The 22,871-nt window shown below is 40.4% G+C and overlaps 1 protein-coding gene and 1 non-coding gene across 2 annotated transcripts in view; both read left to right on the top strand.

Moving 5' to 3' along the window:
* Window positions 1-305: 305 nt before the first annotated feature.
* Window positions 306-377, top strand: trnae-cuc (transfer RNA glutamic acid (anticodon CUC)). Its single transcript has one exon. It is a non-coding gene; the product is annotated as a tRNA-Glu (tRNA).
* A 4,378-nt stretch (window positions 378-4,755) lies between these two features.
* The window catches only part of st6gal1 (ST6 beta-galactosamide alpha-2,6-sialyltranferase 1), a 39,430-nt gene continuing 21,314 nt past the window's right edge, over window positions 4,756-22,871 (top strand). The window contains exons 1-2 of the mRNA XM_085797047.1: window positions 4,756-4,867; window positions 9,463-9,556. Coding sequence (XP_085653173.1) covers window positions 9,545-9,556 — 12 coding nt within the window. The 5' untranslated portion in view covers window positions 4,756-4,867; window positions 9,463-9,544. The remainder of the gene's footprint in view (window positions 4,868-9,462; window positions 9,557-22,871) is intronic.

Here is a 22,871-nt window from a genome sequence, read left to right as displayed (position 1 = left end):
GTTAACGATAGTTGTAAGTAGGCTTTTGCTAGCCAGCCAGCTAACCAGCTCCACGTTTCCATGTGACTGAGGGGGGTAGTAAATGCTAGCTTAACGTTACTACTTGGAGAAACACTGACTGATGCCCCGTTTACCCAACAACCCCCGAGGTAAGATCAATACAAATGATCTATATATTATATATAGATCATTGAACTCCATCAACTGCGACCAATACTACTATTATCACCAATAATACTACTACTTAGACACTACTGTACTAGTACTGGGTTTATAAACCGGAAGTCAATCTAACTGTGTACACCTCCCTGGTGGTCTAGTGGTTAGGATTCGGCGCTCTCACCGCCGCGGCCCGGGTTCGATTCCCGGTCAGGGAACTACCTTTTTTACTTCGTATAATACGAGCCAGAAAAAGAGTTACCGGTAAGTGTTTGTTTATTTATTTATTTATTTATTTATTTTTTAACACAATACTGCTGATTTTATGTTCACTCCGTAACACTTTGAGATGTATTTGTTTTTATCAAAACACATCTCAAATGTAATGTAATTGATGGCCAGTCTGTTAATGCCTGTATGGAGTTTCTCACTGTATTTACACTAGAAACATGAGGCCGTGTCTGTAAACAAGTCAGCCTCAAGTGGTGCAACAGGAAGCAAAGCAGTGCTGCAATCAATAAATATGTAGCCCTTTTCTGATCTAATAACATATGTAGTTTTTTTTCTCTATTTAAATAATCTTTGTACATACATGTATTTGTTTTATATATATATTTGTATACAGTGAAGTCTTTATATTTCTATTCCTTACTTCTTTACTTGTCCTGTGCTTCCATGCTACTGTTGCAAGTGAATTTCCCACACGTGGGATCAATAAAAAGTCTTATGTCTGGCCTATAATGTTATAAAACTACATTCAGTGCATACACTAAGTTACAGAGCATAGCTACCACTTGAAAAGGGCTGCATTTTAATATCTATGTGTAATAAATGTCTTTACATCATTACATTTATTTCTGTTGTAGCCTACTGATCTTTTGCTCAAGGAAAACATGAAAAGGTCACGTTTCACATACAAAGAGCGCATAATATATTAATTTCATAAATATTGTATTGTCATATTTTGTGTTAATATCAGTAATGTTACAGCAGTAGGTAGCCTAGTGCTCCTGTGTGATGGCCGCTGCAGTAACGTCAATGTGACGGTGACAGCAGAGAAACGGTGATTTACAGCAGGACAGAGCTGGTTAAAGTAGAGGTGCCCTCTCTCCTCTCGTCTCGTCTGTGTTTGTCTTGTGCATCTTCATCTCCACTTCTCTGCAGAGAGATTGCGTGTCTTGGATGCTGCAGAGAAATCGGCCAAGTTAAACCCATTTACGCGCGAAGCCATCCTGGTGATTATCCCGTCCCTTCAAAATAAAATACCAGTGAACTCTTCATTCTGGCACAATCCAGTGCAACAACCTCCATTCTCCATCTTAGAATCATCGTTACAAAATATTGTTTTGGCAAAAGTCTGGTCTTTCTTTCTTTCTTTCTTTCTTTCTTTCTTTCTTTCTTTCTTTCTTATTTATCAAATTTTTTTTACCTGTTATTTTTGTAGGCCACTTCTCTTTTCAATGGCACCGAAAGGAGGATTGAAACTCTAAATTTCTTTGTGCTTGTTGCAAAGACAATAAAGAAATTCTATTCTATTCTATCTTCCACTTGCATTCACATTGACCAGGGGTGCCCAAACTTTTGCATGCCACTGTATTTTTCCACAGGCAAGGCAAGGCAGCTTTATTTATATAGCGCATTTCATACAAAGGGGCAACTGTGCTTTACATGAAAATAAAACATTTAACAGTATGAATTGGAAATGGGGAAAAAAACATAAAAATTAAACTAACTAAAATTAACTAAAATTAAAACCCAAAATAGTACAAATTGGTAACATCAAACATACAATTAAAAGGGAAAAAAAACATAAAAGAAAGTACCTACAGGAAAAAGAGAGAAAAATAGTAGCCTAAATATCATAACATAAAAACTATAGAGCATAAAAAAGGGCTCAACCGTAAACACATGAAAAGAGAAATGTTTTTAACCTGGATTTAAAAGTGCTCAGAGTTAATTAAGCTAATTTCAGTTCTGCTGGTAGTTTGTTCCAGTTAACGACTTAGCATAACAACTAAATGCTAAATGCTGCTTCACCATGTCTGGTCTGAACTCTGTGCTCCACTATCTGACCTGAGTCAGTAGATCTCAGAGCTCTGCTGGGTTTATACTGGTCCAGTTTTAGGTCCAGGATACAATTCATCCTGGACCTAAACCAGTCAGTGATTTGTAAACCAGTAGCAGCACTTTAAAATCTATTCTGTAGCTGACTGGGAGCCAATGTAAAGACTTAAAGGGATAGTTCACTTAAAATTGAAATGTCACTCATTATCTCCTCCCCCTCATGTGGACTAAGGGCTGGGAGAAGTTTCAGAGTGCCGGCGTCAGTGCGATTACTGATGAGAGATTTGGACGGACCAGGAAGAGAAGCTTCCGCTACAAACAAGCTTGAAATATAGACATCTTTAAAGCAGAAGTAAGCGATCCGGTCGTTTTGGCTAATGCTGCGTTCCAGGCAGGCTTTTGAAACCGTAAATTACAGCTTCAAGTCACGACTTACGACTTTGTAGCGTTCCAGGCAACCCACTCGTGTTTTTCCGACCTGTGAAGTCGTACCAGTTCGATCTGGTACGACTTCACAGGTCGGAAAAACACGAGTTACGGGTTGCCTTGAATGCACCATAACTTCTTGTCAGCCGATGGAGTTAGCAGCCCCCGCCCTCGTCATGGATCTATTGGTCCTCGTCCCTACGTCACCACATTCAGGTGCATCCCTTGGCTGCACACACAGAGAGGACTGCCCCTTTATGCCGTTCTCTCTCCTCATTGGATAAAAACTGTAGGATACGAGAAAAGTTTTCTCCTGGGCTCAGAGCAGAGCAGAGTGACTGACAGACCCGTGTTTCGGTCCAAACACTCTATAGAAGTGATTGCTGTCGGAAGATACAACTATTTAACAGCGCCGTAACGTAACCGTGCGGGGCCCCCCCGCGGCCGTTCACCGCGGATGACGGCGGTGATGACGGGCGGGGGGGGGGCGAGGCGATGGCCGCGATGACGGGGGGGCTAGGAGCTATCCATGGTTAGTTAACCAAAAGTCTCTTGAAATATCAAACAAAGAGGAGAACTATGGACTGTGGAAGCTTGAATGGCCAAAATACAGAAGTTATCATGACGTGAAACAAATGTTGCAGTGTAAAAAAAAAAAAAAAAAAAAAAAAAAAAAGACCGTTGATTCGGTGGAAACTCGGCTTAACGGGCGGGGGCGGGGCCCCCACGGCATGCGGGGCCCCCCCGCCTCGCGGGGGCTGCGGGGGTATACTTTACGGCCCAGCTATTTAAGACTTATATTAACACAAAAATATCGCTTACTTCTGCTTTAATTTTTTCCTGAACAATTTCGCATTTCGGGGCTTCAATACAAGACGGACATTACATACGAGCAGCATGGAGGTATTTGGATGTTTTTTGGTGTGTCTTTTTGTTACGAAGACAGTTGGTATCCATTTGCAACTGTTATATGGACATGCACTGCTACGCCGAGACCCCCTGTAACTCAGAGAAGCCACAGAGGACTCTGAAACTTCTCCCAGCCCTTAGTCCACATGAGGGGGAGGAGATCATGAGTGACATTTCAATTTTGGGTGAACTATTCTTTTAAGAACTGTGTGCTCTGATCTGCCAGTGTCAGGGCCGTTGCTAGGAATTCTGGGCCCCCTTAAAGAATACTAAAGTGGGCCCCTCCCCCTAACTTTTCCTTTTTTTTTCTTAGACTACGTATGTATTATCGTTTTTTATTTAGCCTTCTTTGTTTTGATGCTAATGCAGCATTACACTGCAAAAACTCAAGTATCTTAGCAAGAATATTTGTCTTATTTCTAGTCAAAATGTCATTTCTAGTCAAAACAAATCTCATTCTACTTAAAATAAGACACATCATATTAAAAGTAGCTTGTTTTTAGTCACTTTTTACTTCTTTCAAGCATATTTTCACTTGGAATAAGTAGAAAAAATCCGATAGTGGAGCAAGTTTTTCTTCCTTATTACAAGCACAAAAAACTTACTTTCACTGGCAGATTTTTCTATTCATTGTGAATTTAAGTGAAAATTATCTAAAAACAAGTGAATTTTTAGGTTATGAGTCTTATTTTAAGTGGAAAGAGATTAGTTTTGACTAGAAATGAGACATTTGGACAAGAAATAAGACAAATATTCTTGGAAAGATGTTGAGTTTTTACAGTGTACTATGAGTATTAGTCAGGGTCTTACGCAGAATAAATCAGTCATACAAAGATTAGACTACTGGGTTTTTTATGGGCCCCACTGGGCGCTGGGCCCCTAGAGTTATCATCACCTTTCTCCCCTATACAACGGCCCTGGCCAGTGTAAAGGGTCGCCTAACCATGGCTCTTATTTTGAAGGCGTCACCGGAAACGCGTGGCCGTGCCTCTGCCGCCTTCACGCCGCCGCCGCCGCAGCCTGCGCGGTCACCGACCAGAGGAGGAGAGAGACGTCCTGGTCCTGCAGTCAGACCCGGTCCACCCCGCTCTGCTCCACATGCCACCGGACTCCCGCAGCGGCCTCCAACCGGACTCACCGGACTCACGACGGACCGGACTCGGACTCAGCGGGAACCGGAACATGGCGGCGGGAGCAGCAGCAGCAGCAACGGCCCCGTGCTCGATACCGTAGCGACCAACCGACGATCCTGCACGAGAGGCAAGAGAGGCACGAGAGGCTGGGGACGGAGGAGCATCACTGCACTCAGGTCAGCATACAGGCCATCTATCTATCAATATATCAATATATTATCTATCTATCTATCTATCTATCTATCTATCTATCTATCTATCTATCTATCTATCTATCTATCTATCTATCTATCTATCTATCTATCTATCTATCTATTATTGAGTGTATGTAAAGTGATGAGCCCTGTCAAAGACAAATTTCTGCTACCCTTTGGGGCAGACAATAAATTATCTATCTATCTATCTATCTATCTATCTATCTATCTATCTATCTATCTATCTATCTATCTATCTATCTCTATTCAATTCAATTCAAAACAGCTTTATTGGCATGAACAGAAATGTGTTGTTGCCAAAGCATTGTACAAACTATTTACAAAGACATCTATCTATCTATCTATCTATCTATCTATCTATCTATCTATCTATCTATCTATCTATCTATCTATCTATCTATCTATCTATCTATCTAGGTCTATTTCATATTCACAGTGTCACACACACACACACACACACACACACACATATATATATAGTGTAATGAAATACAAGATGAATGTAGGCCCTACCACTATTATAGCTATTATCATTATTATTATTAATTAGTTATGAGATATTGATGAGTTGAGGTTGTAATGTGGAGACAGATTGATGTTTTGAATTCATTAGTGAGACAGACGTAACGTCCCCATTGGACGGTTTGACCACAGGTCTTCTTCTTATTGCTGGAAGACATCTTATTAACATTATTTATTTATTTAAAGGTTTAATAATCAGGGACAATGCACATTAATAATTAATGTTCTGGTCAAACATGCAGCCAGAATTAGCCAAGAGGCTATTTCACATCTACTGTCCCTGGGCTGTTAGAAGTTAGTTAGCCAAAACCACCGGATCGCTTACTTCTGCTTTAAGTAGTCACCCATTTAGCCAATTATTAACATTTACAACTCACCAACTTATTATATAACTGATTATTAACGTGTAGAGTTTGGGTTATGTTAATTTTTTAAGCAAAAATGTCAGAGAATAGTGAAAACAGTGAAATAGACGCCATTAGTTTCATTGGGTCCAACCAGTAGATGATGTTCAACATTAACCTCTTCATGCAGAGGACATTTTTGGCAATTTCCGCCTGTTAAAAAAAAAAAAAAAGATAGTGTTATAGCCAAAACCACCTGAGACCAGGTCCAAAACCATCACTGTGTTCAGTCCCAGTCATCATAATAATAACCCTGTGTCTTGATATTTACATTTTTCCTCCTCAGCTACAAAGAAAAGATGATTTGATGTAAAATCTAAACCATATTTAATGTAAACAAAGTTTGTATTGAACAGAAGAACACAGCACTAAGCTGCTGAAGTCTCCTCCCACTGTTGTCATGGTGACACCAAGTTGTTCAGGTGGTTTAACACAAGCGTACAACTATTTGAATTATATGTAACTTATTGAATCACATCACAGAAACCAAAGTGAGACTTTGACACCGAGACATTTGTGGTTGGAGAAAAAAAAATCCCGTCAGGACCAGTTAGTGTTTAGTTCCTGTTCACTTCAGGTTTTTTGTCTTTGTCTCGTCACTTCCTGGTTTTATTTTGAAGTTTTGTGTCTTATTCCCGATGTTTCTGTCAAGTTTCCCGCTCTGTGCTTGTGTTCCCCCTGGCCTAATGGCTTCCACCTGTGTCTGGTTGTTGTCTCTCTGTCTTTATGAGCTGTTTTCTCTCTGGGCCGGATCGTCCTGTTGTTCCTACGTCAGCGGTCCGGCCGGCGGTCCGTCCTTCCCTCCTGTGTTTCCTAGAGAGTGTAGCTATGACCGGCTCCTTTGTTGATTATCTGCCGGCCTGGTTTCGATTTTCGAAATGAATAAACTGACTCTGATTTTGCCTGAACCCTCCCTGACTCTGTAATCTGTACTGAGAACTGAGCCAAGAGCAAAATGTCTCTCAGTTCGAATACTTCCATGAGCCATGAGCTCACTAAAGTCATGTAGTACTTTACTATCTACACCAGTGGTTCTCAACTGGTGGGTCGGGACCCAAAAGTGGGTCAAAAAAGTAAATAATATTTAATGCACATCTGATGTTGGACATGTCTTTTATTTTGAAAAATAACTTATTTTGAAAGGCACACGAGACACGTGAACACATGCAGTTGTAATGGTCCTCCTCACTTTCTTATTATTTGCTCTGAATGCAAAGATATCAGTTTCTTATTAATGTGGCCTGAATGCAGTGAAAATACCTTGTTTTGTTTTGTGGGTCTTTATTTTGTGCAATTTGATATTTATTCACTTTTGTGAACATGCTCTGAATGCAGAGATGCATTAGAAGTCAAATATATCGTTTTGTTGGTCTCCATTTTGTGCAGTTTGATGTTGTTTAATTCACTTCCGTACATGCAGTTGTCATGGTAACTCCTCAGTTTCATTCATGTGCTCTGAAATGCACTTTGCTCAATAAAGAGCAAAATGAGTTTTTAAAGGCTTAAAAAAAATTCTTGGTTTGAATTCTATAAAAGTGGGTCGTGACTTAATGACCATGGGAAAATGTCCCAGAGTGAGACTAGTTGAGATGTTGTTCTTACTTCTGTAGTGCGTGAATTTCGACAGTTAGTGTCTCAAATCGAATCCTGTCATTGTGCACGTACTGGGAACTAATGGTCACAATGATCTTAAAGGGACATTGTGTAACTTCTCCTGTTATCTATTCACGAAAATCGATTATTTGGTTCTTCAGTCTGTTTTTCATTACTCAGTAATCCCCCCCATCAACAAAGTGAAGTGTTCCTTTCAGCTCTGAATGAGCCGTTCATATCATTCATATCTCCATGGAGCGGGTAAGCTCGGTGCTGGAATGGAGCGTTACACTGATGCTGCATTCACCTGCAGTCGGGCAGACGGCCGTCGCTAACAAACCAGATGTCGTTTTAGTCACAGAAGTCCAGAGAAAGCCGGTAAAACAATACCACATCGCCATGACAACATGTTGTCACGTGTATTGTTTTGCCTCGTGCTGACGGACCACTTGTTTACATAGAGGCTTGTTTATGCCGTTACGTGCAGCGACTGTCGTCCGTCGTCCGTCTGCCCAATTTCAGGTGAATGCAGCATGAAAAATACGATTGAGTTGCTTGCAGGTAGGAATTCCTACACAATGTACCTTTAATGTTTCATCAGCTGGAAACAGATATTTCTTTAAAATATGACATGAAGTCAAATCTGACATGTTGATAAATGTCATGGCTTCTCCAGGCCAGTGTCAGCCAATCAGAAGAGAGGAGGCTCTGACCCTCTCTTCTGATTGGTTGACTGTTTACTAAATGACCCAATGGAGCAGATTTCAGAATAAAACACTCAGAGAAACTAAATCCTGCAAAGTTGTTGGATGGTGAACAAGTCCAGGTGGTGGGCAGGGCTTAGTTGTGACATCACAAAGTGACAGGAAGTCCTGACGGCTGGTTTTAAGGCTCAGTTTCTGAATACAGGCTGTGTGCATTTCTCTGTGGACTGAGGCTTTGATACTTTCACAGTATTGATATAGAACCTAGAGCTGCTTTATAATCACACTACACATGGACATCTACCTTTATACTGTATGGAGCTTTAACACAAACATCTACCTTTATACTGTATGGAGCTTTAACACAAACATCTACCTTTATACTGTATGGAGCTTTAACACAAACATCTACCTTTATACTGTATGGAGCTTTAACACAAACATCTACCTTTATACTGTATGGAGCTTTAATACAAACATCTACCTTTATACTGTATGGAGCTTTAACACAAACATCTACCTTTATACTGTATGGAGCTTTAACACAAACATCTACCTTTATACTGTATGGAGCTTTAACACAAACATCTACCTTTATACCGTATGGAGCTTTAACACAAACATCTACCTTTATACCGTATGGAGCTTTAACACAAACATCTACCTTTATACCGTATGGAGCTTTAACACAAACATCTACCTTTATACTGTATGGAGCTTTAATACAAACATCTACCTTTATACTGTATGGAGCTTTAACACAAACATCTACCTTTATACTGTATGGAGCTTTAACACAAACATCTACCTTTATACTGTATGGAGCTTTAATACAAACATCTACCTTTATACTGTATGGAGCTTTAACACAAACATCTACCTTTATACTGTATGGAGCTTTAACACAAACATCTACCTTTATACTGTATGGAGCTTTAATACAAACATCTACCTTTATACTCATTTAAGATCCATTTATCTTCCAGATCTGTGTTCATCCAGGTAGAAAAGTATTTTAGATCGACCTATTGATATAAATCAGTTCAGTTAAACTGATAAAAGCTGCATGTGTTGTCTTGTATTTGTGCTAAAACATATGAATCAATGATAATAAAAACAGTGCAGAGGATGGTCCACTGACTGCACACTGAATTAAAACAAGCCCATTTTTTAATAACTGTGTAGTTTTGTCCCTGCAGCTGTACAACATCTGTTCATCAACTTTTAGTTTTAAGTTGGTGATGATGAAGAGGAGTTAAATATTTAACCGTGTGCATGTCTTAGTGTGTGCAGAAATCTGACAGTGTGTGTGTATATTTATCTCCGTCCACAGAGGCGATGAGGGGAAACCTGAAGGCAGCAGCCCGTTTCTAAGCAACAGCAGCAGCAACACAGCGTGTGGTACCACACACACCATGGGCTACAAGGTAACGTCTGAATGATGCTGCAGAAAACACACACACACACACACATAGGCTACATAAATAAACATTTAACAAAACAATTAAAAACAAGGACACTGTGGGGTTTTATCACCTGTGATGTTTAATAACTTCATACGTGTAAAAACCTAAACTGGAGACAGGAGAGCTGTAAACTCAGTGTGGTTCATCAGTCTGAAGCTTCGTTATGGGTTTTAAAATGCATCTGCAGTGGCTCTGTCCAATAAATAAATAAATAAATCAGCTAAAAAAAACAAACTAACTCAACTCAAAAGTCCTAAACTTCAACCTGTGTCGATTCAAATGAAAACAAAATGGGTTAATCCACCCGTCAGTCCCACATTACTACTTTTAAAGTCTGAGAATGGAGCGTTTATTTTGAAAAACTCATCTGGATGGGAGAAAACTGAGACTTAGAGGCTGTCCCAATATGCACACTCGATCACACTTACACACTTGGCCACTTGGCGTGTGCGTTCATGTTCTTAGTGTCAGTGTGTCTCAGTGTGTCCCGTTTCTCCAACGACTGAAAGTGCAGCGTGTTGATTTGCACTTTACCCACACTTAAGGTAAGACCGCATCCGAGCGGTATTTGGCCAAGTATAAATCCCACAATGCACCACGGTGAAGTCCGCCGTCACCCAGAGCCACAAGTCACGTTTAGGAAATGCGATTGAATTCATTTCAATAAAATGAAATTAACTTTCTATCTCATAATTATGACTTTTTAATGTCATATTTTATATTCATCATGCTCTGTTCATGTTTTTATTTGATTTTTTTCATTTTTCTTGTTTGGTTTATTTACTTACAGAGTTGGGCTTACACATTTATGATTTGAATCTTGTGCATAGAGACACTTTTGGAGTAGATGAGACTGTGATCCAGCAGCACTGTTGATTAAAACTGTTGCTGTGTGTGTGTGTGTGTGTGTGTCGTAGTTGTGCTACTGTGCACAACGGCACAGGCTGCACTTGTCAAGTTTGTCCCGATTGTTTTTAAATCTCCCCCCACGCACTTGGCCACTTAAAGCAGAAGTAAGCGATCTGGTCGTTTTGGCTAATGGTGCGTTCCAGGCAGGCTTTTGAAACCGTAAATTACAGCTTCAAGTCACAACTTACGACTTTGTAGCGTTCCAGGCAACCCACTCGTGTTTTTCTGACCTGTTTTACCTGTGAAAGTCACTATAACGGCCACTCGTAACTTCCGACCCGTGAACTCGTACCAGATCGAACTGGTATGACTTCACAGGTCGGAAAAACACCAGTTACGAGTTTCCTTGAACGCACCATAACAGTCCTCGTCCCTACGTCACCACATTCACGGCGTCCCTTGGCTGCACACACAGCCCTGCATGCTGTTCTCTCTCCTCATTAGATAAAAACTGTAGGATACGATAAATGTTTTCTCCTGGGCTCAGAGCAGAGCAGAGTGACTGACAGACCCGTGTTTCAGACCAAACACTCTATAGAAGTGATTGCTGTCGGAAGATATAACTATTTAAGACTTAGATTAACACAAATATATCACTTACTTCTGCTTTAATCCATGTTTGCACACTGTATGCAAATATATGTTCCACCGGCAAAACGTCACCAAAGTGCGTGCGTAACTGAGCCAAGTGTGGAGGAATGGGACAGGCCCATAGACTCCAGTGTCGGGCAAAAGCTCCTTGGAAATTTTAGCGAGCTAAGTAAGTTACAATAAAATGGCAAAAACATTATCTTAACTACATCAAAGCATTTTATTTTATTTTATTTTTTTTACATCGAACCAACTTAATTCCAAGTCTTTAATAATCGGTGATCAATAAAACTGGAAGACAAACCGATCGGCAAAAAATGTTTAGTTCAATAATTTATTAAGAAATAACTGCTGACTGAATTGTGATGATTATTTTAGCTTATGTGCGTGTGTGTGCGTGTGTGTGTGTGTCTTTAAATTCATGTTTGGCGTCCTGGACGTTGAGAGCAGCTTCATGTTTGTGTTGCAGAGTGAGCGTCAGAACTTGTAGTTGTTCTGTGAGGACTCGTTTATAAACATAAATGTGTCAGGATACGGCTGTTAAAGGGATAGTTCAACATTTTGGCAAATTGGCCCATTGCCATAATCCCTATAGTCATTATAGCAGTAGGTTCGTTACCTTTAATTTGTTGGTGCAAGCTGTTTTTAGAACGGCGGAGCAGAGCCGCGAGCTGCTCAGAGCTACGCTACGGAGGCTCATTATGGGATTTCTTTGGTTTCCCTCATCAAACTCATCAAATACACAATCCAACAACTCCACAACGCTCTGGTGGACAAGTTGTGAGCTGCACATTCACCACGCTATGAGATAATAACACAACGTTACCACACAGAGTTGTTTTAGAGGGAAATACAGAGACTGTTGATGAAAAACTGTCCCTGAAGGCAACGTGCATCAGCGGTTTTGCATGAATTTCCCTCTAAAACAACTCTGTGTGGTAACGTTGTGTTATTATGACTATCTAGTGGGGCAGATTAGCTGAGCAATCGTTCACTTTGTGATAAAAGCATGAAATTTGGTAGATGTGTTGGTGAATAGGTTTCAAACAAATCTGGATATTGGGCCACCTCAAAAGCGCCCCCTAGTGGCCGTGGCAGCCAATTGTTAATGCGAATAAATGAATGATGAATAAAAACTGCCCTTTTAATAATATCAACTATGTATTATAGTGTCATAATTATTGGAAAAAGTGTGTTAATTTGTCTTTGTATGATGTCTGGTTTAGGAGTTATGAAAATTGGCGTTTTCGCCATTCGTGCAGACATAAATTCAAAATGGCCACCGAAAAAACCCCCATGGGACATTAGTTGGCCCGGGCAACAAGCAAAAATCTTAAGTAGACATATTAAGGGTCCTTAAAAACCATGTTTCAAAAATGTATCCACCAACACCTCCACCAAATGTTGTGCTTCTGTCACAAAATAAACAATTGTTGTGATTTATTGAGCTAATCCACCCCACAGGGGATGCACATTTTTGTGGGGCACTACCCACACGTTTAGCCCCGTTGCTCATTCCACGAATGCACGATCCTTACAAGCTGTACCTCGTTGTAAAGGTGACTAATCAGGCTTTCCAACAATATACAATACATCACCTGTTGGTCTTATTAAAAGGGCAGTTTATATTCATCATTAATTTATTCGCATAACAATTGGCTGCCATGGCCACTAGGGGGCGCTTTTGAGGTGGCCCAATATCCAGATTTGTTTGAAACATATTCACCAACACATCCACCAAATTTCATGCTTTTATCACAAAGTGAACGATTGGTGTAAAATATTGAGCTAATCCGCCCCACTATATAGGGATTATGGCAATGGGACAATTTGCCAAAATGTTGAACTATCCCTTTAAAGGTTCCATATTATACTGTTCTTTAACCGTTTCACAGAGGTCAAAGTGGAGTGTGTTGCCCCAAAATCAATCATTGGCGGTTCTAAATCTCCGATCACATCTATTGATCGGTGAGTGTGAACAGGAAGTACTTAACTTAACTTCCTGTTGCTAACGAGGTTCAGACGATGACGTCGTCTTCTCGGCGTCTGATTGGTCGAAGAAGTTGAGTCGTTTTTCTGTCCGTGTGTCGGAGAGAAGAAGATTCAGACGGACGTGTTCACTTCGAATGTCTCGCTGCAGCCGACCAATCAGCATCTCCCTGCCGCTGACACACACACACACACACACACACACACACACACACACACACACACACACACACACACACACACACACACACACACACACACACACACACACACACACACGTCACCATCCAACTCTCTCTCTCTCTGCACAACCAGATTATCACACACACTCCCACCTTTTAATCTTGACTAGTTTATGCCTCCATAAATCCATGCATAACACTCTAACTGTCACACACACACACACACACACACACACACACACACACACACACACACACACACACACACACACACACACACACCTCTGGCTGCCTGTGTGTGTGTGTGTGTGTGTGTGTGTGTGTGTGTGGCAGGGGATTAAGGGTGACGTCTTTAAGCAGATATCAGGCGACAACACCATCTGTCTGCAGCGCTGCGGCCTGCGGTGCTGCACTGATGCACTCATTCATTCATTCACTCATTCATTCATTCATTCATTCATTCATTCATTCACTCATTCATCTCCTGCAACTTGTCAGATTTGTTTCTCTTTTACTTTATTTATTTAAAGCTACTACAAAGAAGTTTTAACTGGATATGCAAAAGCCTCTGGTTTCTGCTGGTGTCTCAGTTTGACCTACAACAACAAATGAGGTAATCGGTGGGAAGACAAGATGTTTCTAAATAGTGTTAAAGGGATAGTTCAACATTTTGGCAAATTGGCCCATTGCCATAATCCCTATAGTCATTATAGCAGTAGGTTTGTTACCTTTAATTGTTGTTAAACGTTACCAGACAGAGTTGTTTTAGAGGGAAATACAGAGACTGTTGATGAAAAACTGTCCCTGAAGGCAACGTGCATCAGCGGTTTTGCATGAATTTCCCTCTAAAACAACTCTGTGTGGTAACGTTGTGTTATTATCTCATAGCGTGGTGAATGTGCAGGTCACAACTTGTCCACCAGAGCGTTGTGGAGTTGTTGGATTGTGTATTTGATGAGTTTGATGAGGGAAAAACCAAGAAATCCCATAATGAGCCTCCGTAGCGTAGCTCTGAGCAGCTCACGGCTCTGCTCCGCCGTTCTAAAAACAGCTTGCACCGACAATTAAAGGTAACGAACCTACTGCTATGACTATAGGGATTAATATGGCAATGGGCCAATTTGCCAAAATGTTTGACTAAATTATCCCTTTAACCGCCCTGAGGTAAACTAAAACAGGTCAGTGTCACTTTCACATGTTTTTATTCAAAGGGATAGTTCAACATTTTGGCAATTTGGCCCATTGCCATAACCCCTATAGTCATAGCAGTAGGTTTGTTACCTTTAATTGTCGGTGCAAGCTGTTTTTAGAACGGCGGAGCAGAGCCGTGAGCTGCTCAGAGCTACGCTACGGAGGCTCATTATGGGATTTCTTGGTTTCCCTCATCAAACTCATCAACTACTTCCGGGGGCAGAGTTGCAATGACATGCGCACTGCGTTGCACTAGCGTCAATACAACAACAGAAATGACGGACGGGGATACGGCGCGAACCACACGAGTGATCAAAGATCCAACCATTACATTTAAATCGGATGTCTGGGCTAATTTCGGCTTTTATGAGCTTGATGGGAAGCTTGTGTTAAAGTCTGCCACACGAAAATAAAGTACTTTGGGAATACAACTAATATGACGAAACATTTTGAACGTTTCCACCCTGCGAGGACTTCGGCAGCATCATTACACTCTGAACAAAACAGAACTGGAGAATACAGCGCTTGCAGTGAAGGCATTAAGACCAATGAAAGATGCCACTACGTTGATGTCAGAGGAGAGCAATCCAACAGTCTGTCCGATTGCACCACTGCACACACACACAGCTCCTTCAGAACAGATCTCCTAAAGAGAAACAACTCTGAGGCAGAGAAGAAGCTGCTTTCTACAGCCTACAGCCCTGGACCCACTGCCTTTCCTCGCGTGGAGTGGAGATCTACAGAGGTGTCGTGACCGAGGCTGCAGCATTGGAGGTAATTTAATTTCACCTTCACATGTAAAACTAAACTTGCCATGTAAAATGTTTAAAAGTAAAACAATTCATCCTCATTGTAATGTTAAGTGAAAGTTTTATAAGACTGAGAAAAAATTGATGTTTTATTATATTTATCCATGAGAAATGCTGCATGGGCTTTATGCACAGCTCCACTACTTCCTGAACTTAAAGCAGAAGTAAGCGATCCGGTCGTTTTCGCTAATGCTGCGTTCCAGGCAGGCTTTTGAAACCGTAAATTACAGCTTCAAGTCACGACTTACGACTTTGTAGCGTTCCAGGCAACCCACTCGTGTTTCTCCGACCTGTTTTACCGGTGAAAGTCACTATAACGGCCACTCGTAACTTCTGACCGGTGAACTCGTACCAGATCGAACTGGTACCACTTCACGGGTCGGAAAAACACGAGTCTACGAGTTTCCTTGAACGCACCATAACAGTCCTCGTCCCTACGTCGCCACATTCACGCGCATCCCTTGGCTGCACACACAGAGAGGACTGCCCCTTTATGCCGTTCTCTCTCCTCATTGGATAAAAACTGTAGGATACGATAAAAGTTTTCTCCTGGGCTCAGAGCAGAGCAGAGTGACTGACAGACCCGTGTTTCAGACCAAACACTCTATGTAAGTGATTGTTGTCGGAAGATATAACTATTTAAGACTTATATTAACACAAATATATCACTTACTTCTGCTTTAAACCAGCTCCTTTATTTCCTGTCTTACTAGCCTACATTATTGGACTGGTTAAGTTCAGGAAGTAGTGAAGCTGGGCATAAGTCTAATGTTTTAAGTGCTAACTGCTGTTTTTTGCTTTGTTCACAGAGCGAGGGAACAGAAGCAGATGAAGAAGTTCAGGAAGAAGAGACGCTGTGAGTGGAGGACAATGTCCCCTCCTGCCCGTCTGCTGCCAGAAGGAGAGGAGAGGGCCTCATCATCGCTGCTTGTGGGTTTGCTTGGACATGCATTCACTGACAATGAGGCTGCAGTGCAAAACAAACCCCCCCATGCCAGGGCTGAGGAGGAAGTGGACAAACGACTGCAAATCTCCATCTCTGCCTCTCACCGAGGATCCCACACCTTTCCTTCCCTCTCCTGTCCGAGCTGTCAGAGAGATACTTCCTCTCCAGAGCTCCGGTGACCCATAAAACCTCCGCTCGGCCTCGCCAACGACAACGGCGACGGCGAACACCCGAACTTAAAAACCGAACTTAAGACAGCCTCTCTATCTGGGGACTAAAGTTTACGTCCAGTCATCTTTAAAAATCGGAATGACTTAGTTTAACGTTGCCACAATGCCGTGGGCCTGATATTTTTCTCTTCAGCACCACGTCTTCCACTGCAAAAACTCAAAATCTGTCCAAGAACATTTGTCTTATTTCTTGTCAAAATGTCTAATTTCTAGTCAAAACTAAACTCTTTTCACTTAAAATAAGACTCATCACCTAAAAATTCACTTGTTTTTAGATAATTTTCACTTGTTTCAAACTAATTTTCAATTGAAATAAGTAGAAAAATCTGCCAGTGAAAGGAAGTTTTTTGAGCTTGTAATAAGAAAGAAAAACTTGCTGCACTGTCAGATTTTTCTACTTATTTCAAGTGAAAATCTGCTTGAAAGAAGTAAAAAGTGTCTAAAAACAAGCTACTTTTTATGTGAGGAGTCTTATTTTAAGTATAATGAGATTTGTTTTGACTAGAAATAAGACATTTTGACTAGAAATAAGACAAATATGCTTGATTAGATTTTGAGTTTTTGCAGTGTCTGCGATGGAGGATTGAAGCGGAAGTACAATTGCCGCCAGAATTTTTAAAGAATGCGCATGCGCGAATCACTCAGTCTAATAAAAATGCTTTGATTAAAGCAGAAGTAAGCGATCCGGTCGTTTTGGCTAATGCTGCGTTCCAGGCAGGCTTTTGAAACCGTAAATTACAGCTTCAAGTCACGACTTACGACTTTGTAGCGTTCCAGGCAACCCACTCGTGTTTCTCCGACCTGTTTTACCGGTGAAAGTCACTATAACGGCCACTCGTAACTTCTGACCCGTGAACTCGTACCAGATCGAACTGGTACCACTTCACAGGTCGTAAAAACACGAGTCTACGAGTTTCCTTGAACGCACCATAACAGTCCTCGTCCCTACGTCACCACATTCAGGCGCATCCCTTGGCTGCACACACAGAGAGGACTGCCCCTTTATGCCGTTCTCTCTCCTCATTGGATAAAAACTGTAGGATACGAGAAAAGTTTTCTCCTGGGCTCAGAGCAGAGCAGAGTGACTGACAGACCCGTGTTTCGGTCCAAACACTCTATGTAAGTGATTGCTGTCGGAAGATACAACTATTTAAGACTTATATTAACACAAAAATATCGCTTACTTCTGCGTTAAAATTTAAAAAATCAGTTTGGTGCCTCGCTGTCAGTTTACGTTGTAGTGAAGTAAAAAAAAAAAAAATCGATTCAACCATAAACATAAACAAGAAAGTTTAGTTTAATTGAGCAATGTGATTTTTTTTATTTATTGGAATGAAAACAAACACATTAAATGAACAACAGCTTTGTTTCACTTTTTCCAGTGTGTGTCTGCAGAGAGAGTCTTCTCCACTGCAGCAGATGTTGTCACTGCAAAAAGAAGCGCTCTCAAACCAGAACATGTCGATCGCTTCGGAGAGAGGGAAGAGGGTCACCCGTTCTGTTGCATGCTTCGTTGCTAAAGATCTACGGCCCTGTTCTGTGGTAGAAAATGACGGGTGTAGTGGCAAACGTAGATTTCCAAAGCCACTCGATTTATTAGCAGTAGGCTGGTACAGCTGGCTCGACTCGTATGTTACTGTCTTGTGTTCCTTAACTACTCACAAACCACCGGAGAGTCAGGTCGTAGTTTCGTTGTTTTATTTCTCGTTGCAGAATCCAGGTATTTCCATTAATACACACCGTTCCAAGCTTCTCTTGGTTTTCACAACGGTCCACAACATCTTAACGTAACGGTAACATCTGAAAGTGACGGTCAAAAAACCTTTTTTCCCTGTACCTATTACCCACGCTAATCCACGTCTTGTACTTTGAACAAGTTCTTCAAAACAAAACAATGTGCATGTGCAGCGCCTAAGGCAGTATGCATGAGCAGCGCCTACTTCAGGTGCTGTGGTAAATTTGACATCTGTGCAATAAAAGGCAATAATGTCATAACACAACCAAAACTAATATAAAACACGCTGTAATCTACAGTAAAACAACTTTCTTTAACATAATATTGGCTCCTACAACGGGTTTCGCTACCATGTTTCAAAGTCTCCCAGAGTCTCGTGGAGTCGAGACCCAAGTTGACGCTCGGTGTGTTCAGGTGCAGTCGGAAGCTCCCGTTTGTGTCATAACAGAATATCAACTCTTGACTTGCTTGAAGTGTACGTTTTTTTCCGCAGACAGCGTCAGATGGCGACTTCAAACATGCGCGGAGAATTTTTTTTACTTCAAGCAAGTCAAGAGTTGATATTCCTGTGTTTATGACACAAACGGGAGCTTCCCACTGCACCTGAACACACCGAGCGTCAACTTGGGTCTCGACTCCGCCAGACTTTGAATTAGATCTAGTTTTGAAGGCAACGCGCATCAGCGGTTTTGCATGAATCGATTTTATAAACCATGTCGATCGATTCATAAAATCCTTAGATTGATCTTTTAGGCACTTTACTCCAGGCACTTTAAAAACCAGCACTTTATTACAGATGCACTTTAAAAAAAAATAGCACTTTATAATAGATGCACTTTAATGAATCTTCACAGCGCTATACGACACATTTGTCGATTAAATGCACTTAATTTTACTACTACTCCTATATTGTATATATTGTGATATTGTGATATGGTATTGTGGTTTTGTGATATGGTATTTGTACCATGTTGTACTTTGTTGTTATTCTCGTCCTTGTATAATTGTTGTTGTTGTGTGAACTGCGGGACTACGGATGTGTATTTACATTTTGTATGTTCATGAATACGCAGAGTCCCGTTACAAATAAACAAATAAATGAACTGAAATATACTAATGGGTCGTAGATTCAGATTTTAACAATAAACCTTGACTAATATTACACACTGAACCTTTAAACACGCACATGCAACTCAACCAAACACTTTAATCTTTTTTTCTTTTTTTTTAAATGCCTTCTGATGTGTCACGTCTAACTGTATCAGGGAGGTTGTTCCATCTTTTACTTGAGTATTAGAATTCTTTGGTACTTATTACTCTTACTTGAATACATTTCCAAGACAAATATTTTTACTTTTACTGGAGTTAATTAGTAGGAAGGCTGAAAAGTACTGGTTACTTTCAGGTCTTTTTCTAAAATCCTATTGGACACAAGCTGTGTTTGTCAAAGAAGGAAACCCTAACCCCTAAAAGCAGCACATCAGTGCAGCTGCTTTCAGAGAGTTCATTCTCAGAAACAAGAGTTAAAAGCTCCTTACATTCATTTAGAAACAATTATAGTCATTCATTGATGTGAAAAATAAGAAATGTACTTATAGGATTTCACATAAAGTGCTCATTGTTCAGTGCAAATAATATGTAAGAGAGGAGAAGGGACCTAAGTGGAGCTCCACAGGGATGGAAGTAGCTTTAAATCTCTGCCTGTGATGTTAACAGCAGCAGTGACAGTAACAGCGTGTCTGTGTTTTCTGTCTGGCTGGAAACAGGAGGAACAACACAACAGGAACATTATTGATCTCTGTATGTAGTGTTATTGTAGCAGTGATGTGTAGGTTAGTGTCCTATAGACCGGATGTCGGATCGATCTGTGACCTGTGTTGTGTTGTGTGTCACAGTCAGACCCAGGGTTTGTTCAGCCTCAATGTTCATGTTCGTGTTCGTGTCGAATCATCATCATGATCTTGATTCTCTGCTACCGACTCGTCCCCGTCTGAAGAGCAGAGATGCACAGAGTACTCCACCCCAGTACTTGAGTAAGAGTACAAATACTACTGGTCAAAATTTACTCTGTTACAAGTAAAAGTAGCTCAGTCGACATGTTACTCAAGTAAAAGTGTGTGAATGTGTGTGTGAATGGGTGAGTGATGTACTGTAAAGCGCTTTGGGTATCGTTACAGGTAGAAAAGCACTATATAAATACAGACCATTTACCATTTAAAAGTAAAAAAGTACTTGCTTTTAAATTTACTTTAAGTAAGAGTAAGAGTACATTTCTTATTTTTCACATCAATGATTTTTTCTAAATGAATGTAAGGAGCTTTTAACTCTTGTTAGTGAGAATTAACTCTTTGAAAGCAGCTGCACTGATGTGCTGCTTTTAGGGGTTAGGGTTTCCTTCTGTGACAAACACAGCTTGTGTCCAATAGGATTTTAGAAAAAGACCTGAAAGTAACGAGTACTTTTCAGCCTTCCCAGAAATTAACTCGAGTAAAAGTAAAAAATATTTGTCTTGGAAATGTATTCAAGTAAGGCAAGGTAAGGCAATTTTATTTGTATAGCCCGTTTTTACAAACAGTTTGTCTCAAAGGGCTTTACATGGCATCGTAACAACATCCTCTGTCCTTGGACCCTCACATCCACTGAGGAAAAACTCCATGGAAACCCAAGTAAGAGTAATAAGTACCGAAGACGTTTCTACCTGAAACATCTTACAGTTTACACTCAAACTCAACACAACTGTTGGTTCGGGGCGAGGTTAAAACTAAAATCCTTGATTACACAGCGAGTTTTCCTATTAAATATGATGGGACATGCAGGTTTAAAATGGCTGCGACTGTGTGAATTGAACGTGCAACATTTTTTCTACTTCCTGCAAACTTACATGTGACTTTTTTTAAAACGGAAAATACGATTGAACATTATGAAATCATGCAAGCTGCAGTATTTCATGCAGCGAACAAGCAAAAACGTACTCCGACACCTCTTCTCCAAACCAGAAAGTACAGTGAGGACTGTGATGCCCTCAGGCAACAAGCCAATTCTTTTTTTACATCTTTGCATCTCCACAATGCATCCCTTTGAATGATGACATACTCTAAAAATGAGAGAAGGCCATAGAGAACCAATAACAATGCTTTCATTTGTCACATGACTTTCAGGAAGCAATATTGAAACCCTCTTTTGCAGACTTTTTCAAAGGAAACATCACTTGGCCACTTTGCTCCACAGAAACGCTCTGAAAACATTATATTCTGTCCCTTTTCCTCTGGAGAAAAATATTTTCACAATAATATGTTAGTCAACCTTAATTTCTGAGAGTTTCATGCAATTTATTTGCAAATTAAATAATGAAAACGTGTTCTTTTTGCATTTTAAATTCTTTTGATTTCTTTAGATATTAATTTAGTCTACTTGAAGACATAAAAACATCCTAACTGGCATCATGAAGTGTACCATAAAGCGATTATATGATATGTTTGGACGTCCATCAGGAATCTCTAGATATTTTAAAAGGAACTACGTAACAACAGAAGTAACAGTGGACAGCAACAGTTTGAAAGAAACAAATGTATAAATAAATTTGAATAAAAAAATCTAATCATAAATGTGGAAGCCCAACTCCACAACAACACGGGATTAAACCGAGCTTGATGAAAAATATTCACATGTTCATAATAAGTCCTAATCAACAATTATGATGATAAAAGGTCAAAATGGTGAGATGTACACTGCAAAAACTCAAAATCTTTCCAAGAATATTTGTCTTATTTCTTGTCAAAATGTCTCAATTTTAGTCAAAACGAATCTCTTTCCACTTAAAATAAGACTCATCCCCTAAAAATTCACTTGTTTTTAGATCATTTTCACTTGTTTCAATTGAAATAAGCAGAAAAATCTGCCAGTGAAAGCAAGTTGTAATAAGAAAGAAAAACTTGCTCCACTATCAGATTTTTCTACTTATTTAAAGTTGAAAATTTGCTTGAAAAAAGTAAAAAGTGTCTAAAAACAAGCTACTTTTTAATGTGATGAGTCTTATTTTAAGTGTAATGAGATTTGTTTTGACTAGAAATAAGACAAATATTCTTGGTAAGATTTTGAATTTTTGCAGTGTAGAAGGAAAATGAGCCTAAATAAAGACAAAAAAAGACATCAGACGTGTGTGTGTGTGTGGGTAAAGCACCGGACTTTTGGTCGTTGCAGAAACGGGACACGTGCACTCAGCACACGAACGCACACGAACGCACACGTCAAGCGTGTGAGTGTGATCCAGCGTGTATAATGGGACAGAGCCAGACTGGCTGCACACGGGAACTCCTTACACCTTTTTATATGATGATATTCCTTTTATATGAATATGAATAACATGAATTTATTTATTCATTTAAAGGGACAATGAGGAGTTTTGGAAAAGCGAAGTGTTTCCCCACTACATTTATGAGCCTCTGCACCGTGAAATTCTTTGACCGGCGCAAGACAGACTCATGTTTTCATTCATCAAGAATTAAAGTCAGAGGTTGGAGACGATCACATACCGTCGTAGTTCCCACCATAAACGGAGATTCGGCGGCGTTACTCTCATGACTCGCCACGAAACCGAAAGTAAGGAAACGCTGGTCGGCTCGCCCAGCGTTTCCACCACCACTAATAATAACAAAATAACCATAGAGACAAAACCATAGATTTATCTAAAATGG

This window comes from Trachurus japonicus, chromosome 14 (genome assembly GCF_045865225.1).
Source record: "Trachurus japonicus isolate A0001 chromosome 14, Traja_1.0".
NCBI classification, from domain to species: Eukaryota; Metazoa; Chordata; class Actinopteri; order Carangiformes; family Carangidae; genus Trachurus; species Trachurus japonicus.
The sequence above is the reverse complement of the archived record's forward strand: the minus strand, read 5'-3'. Positions and strand labels throughout refer to the sequence as shown.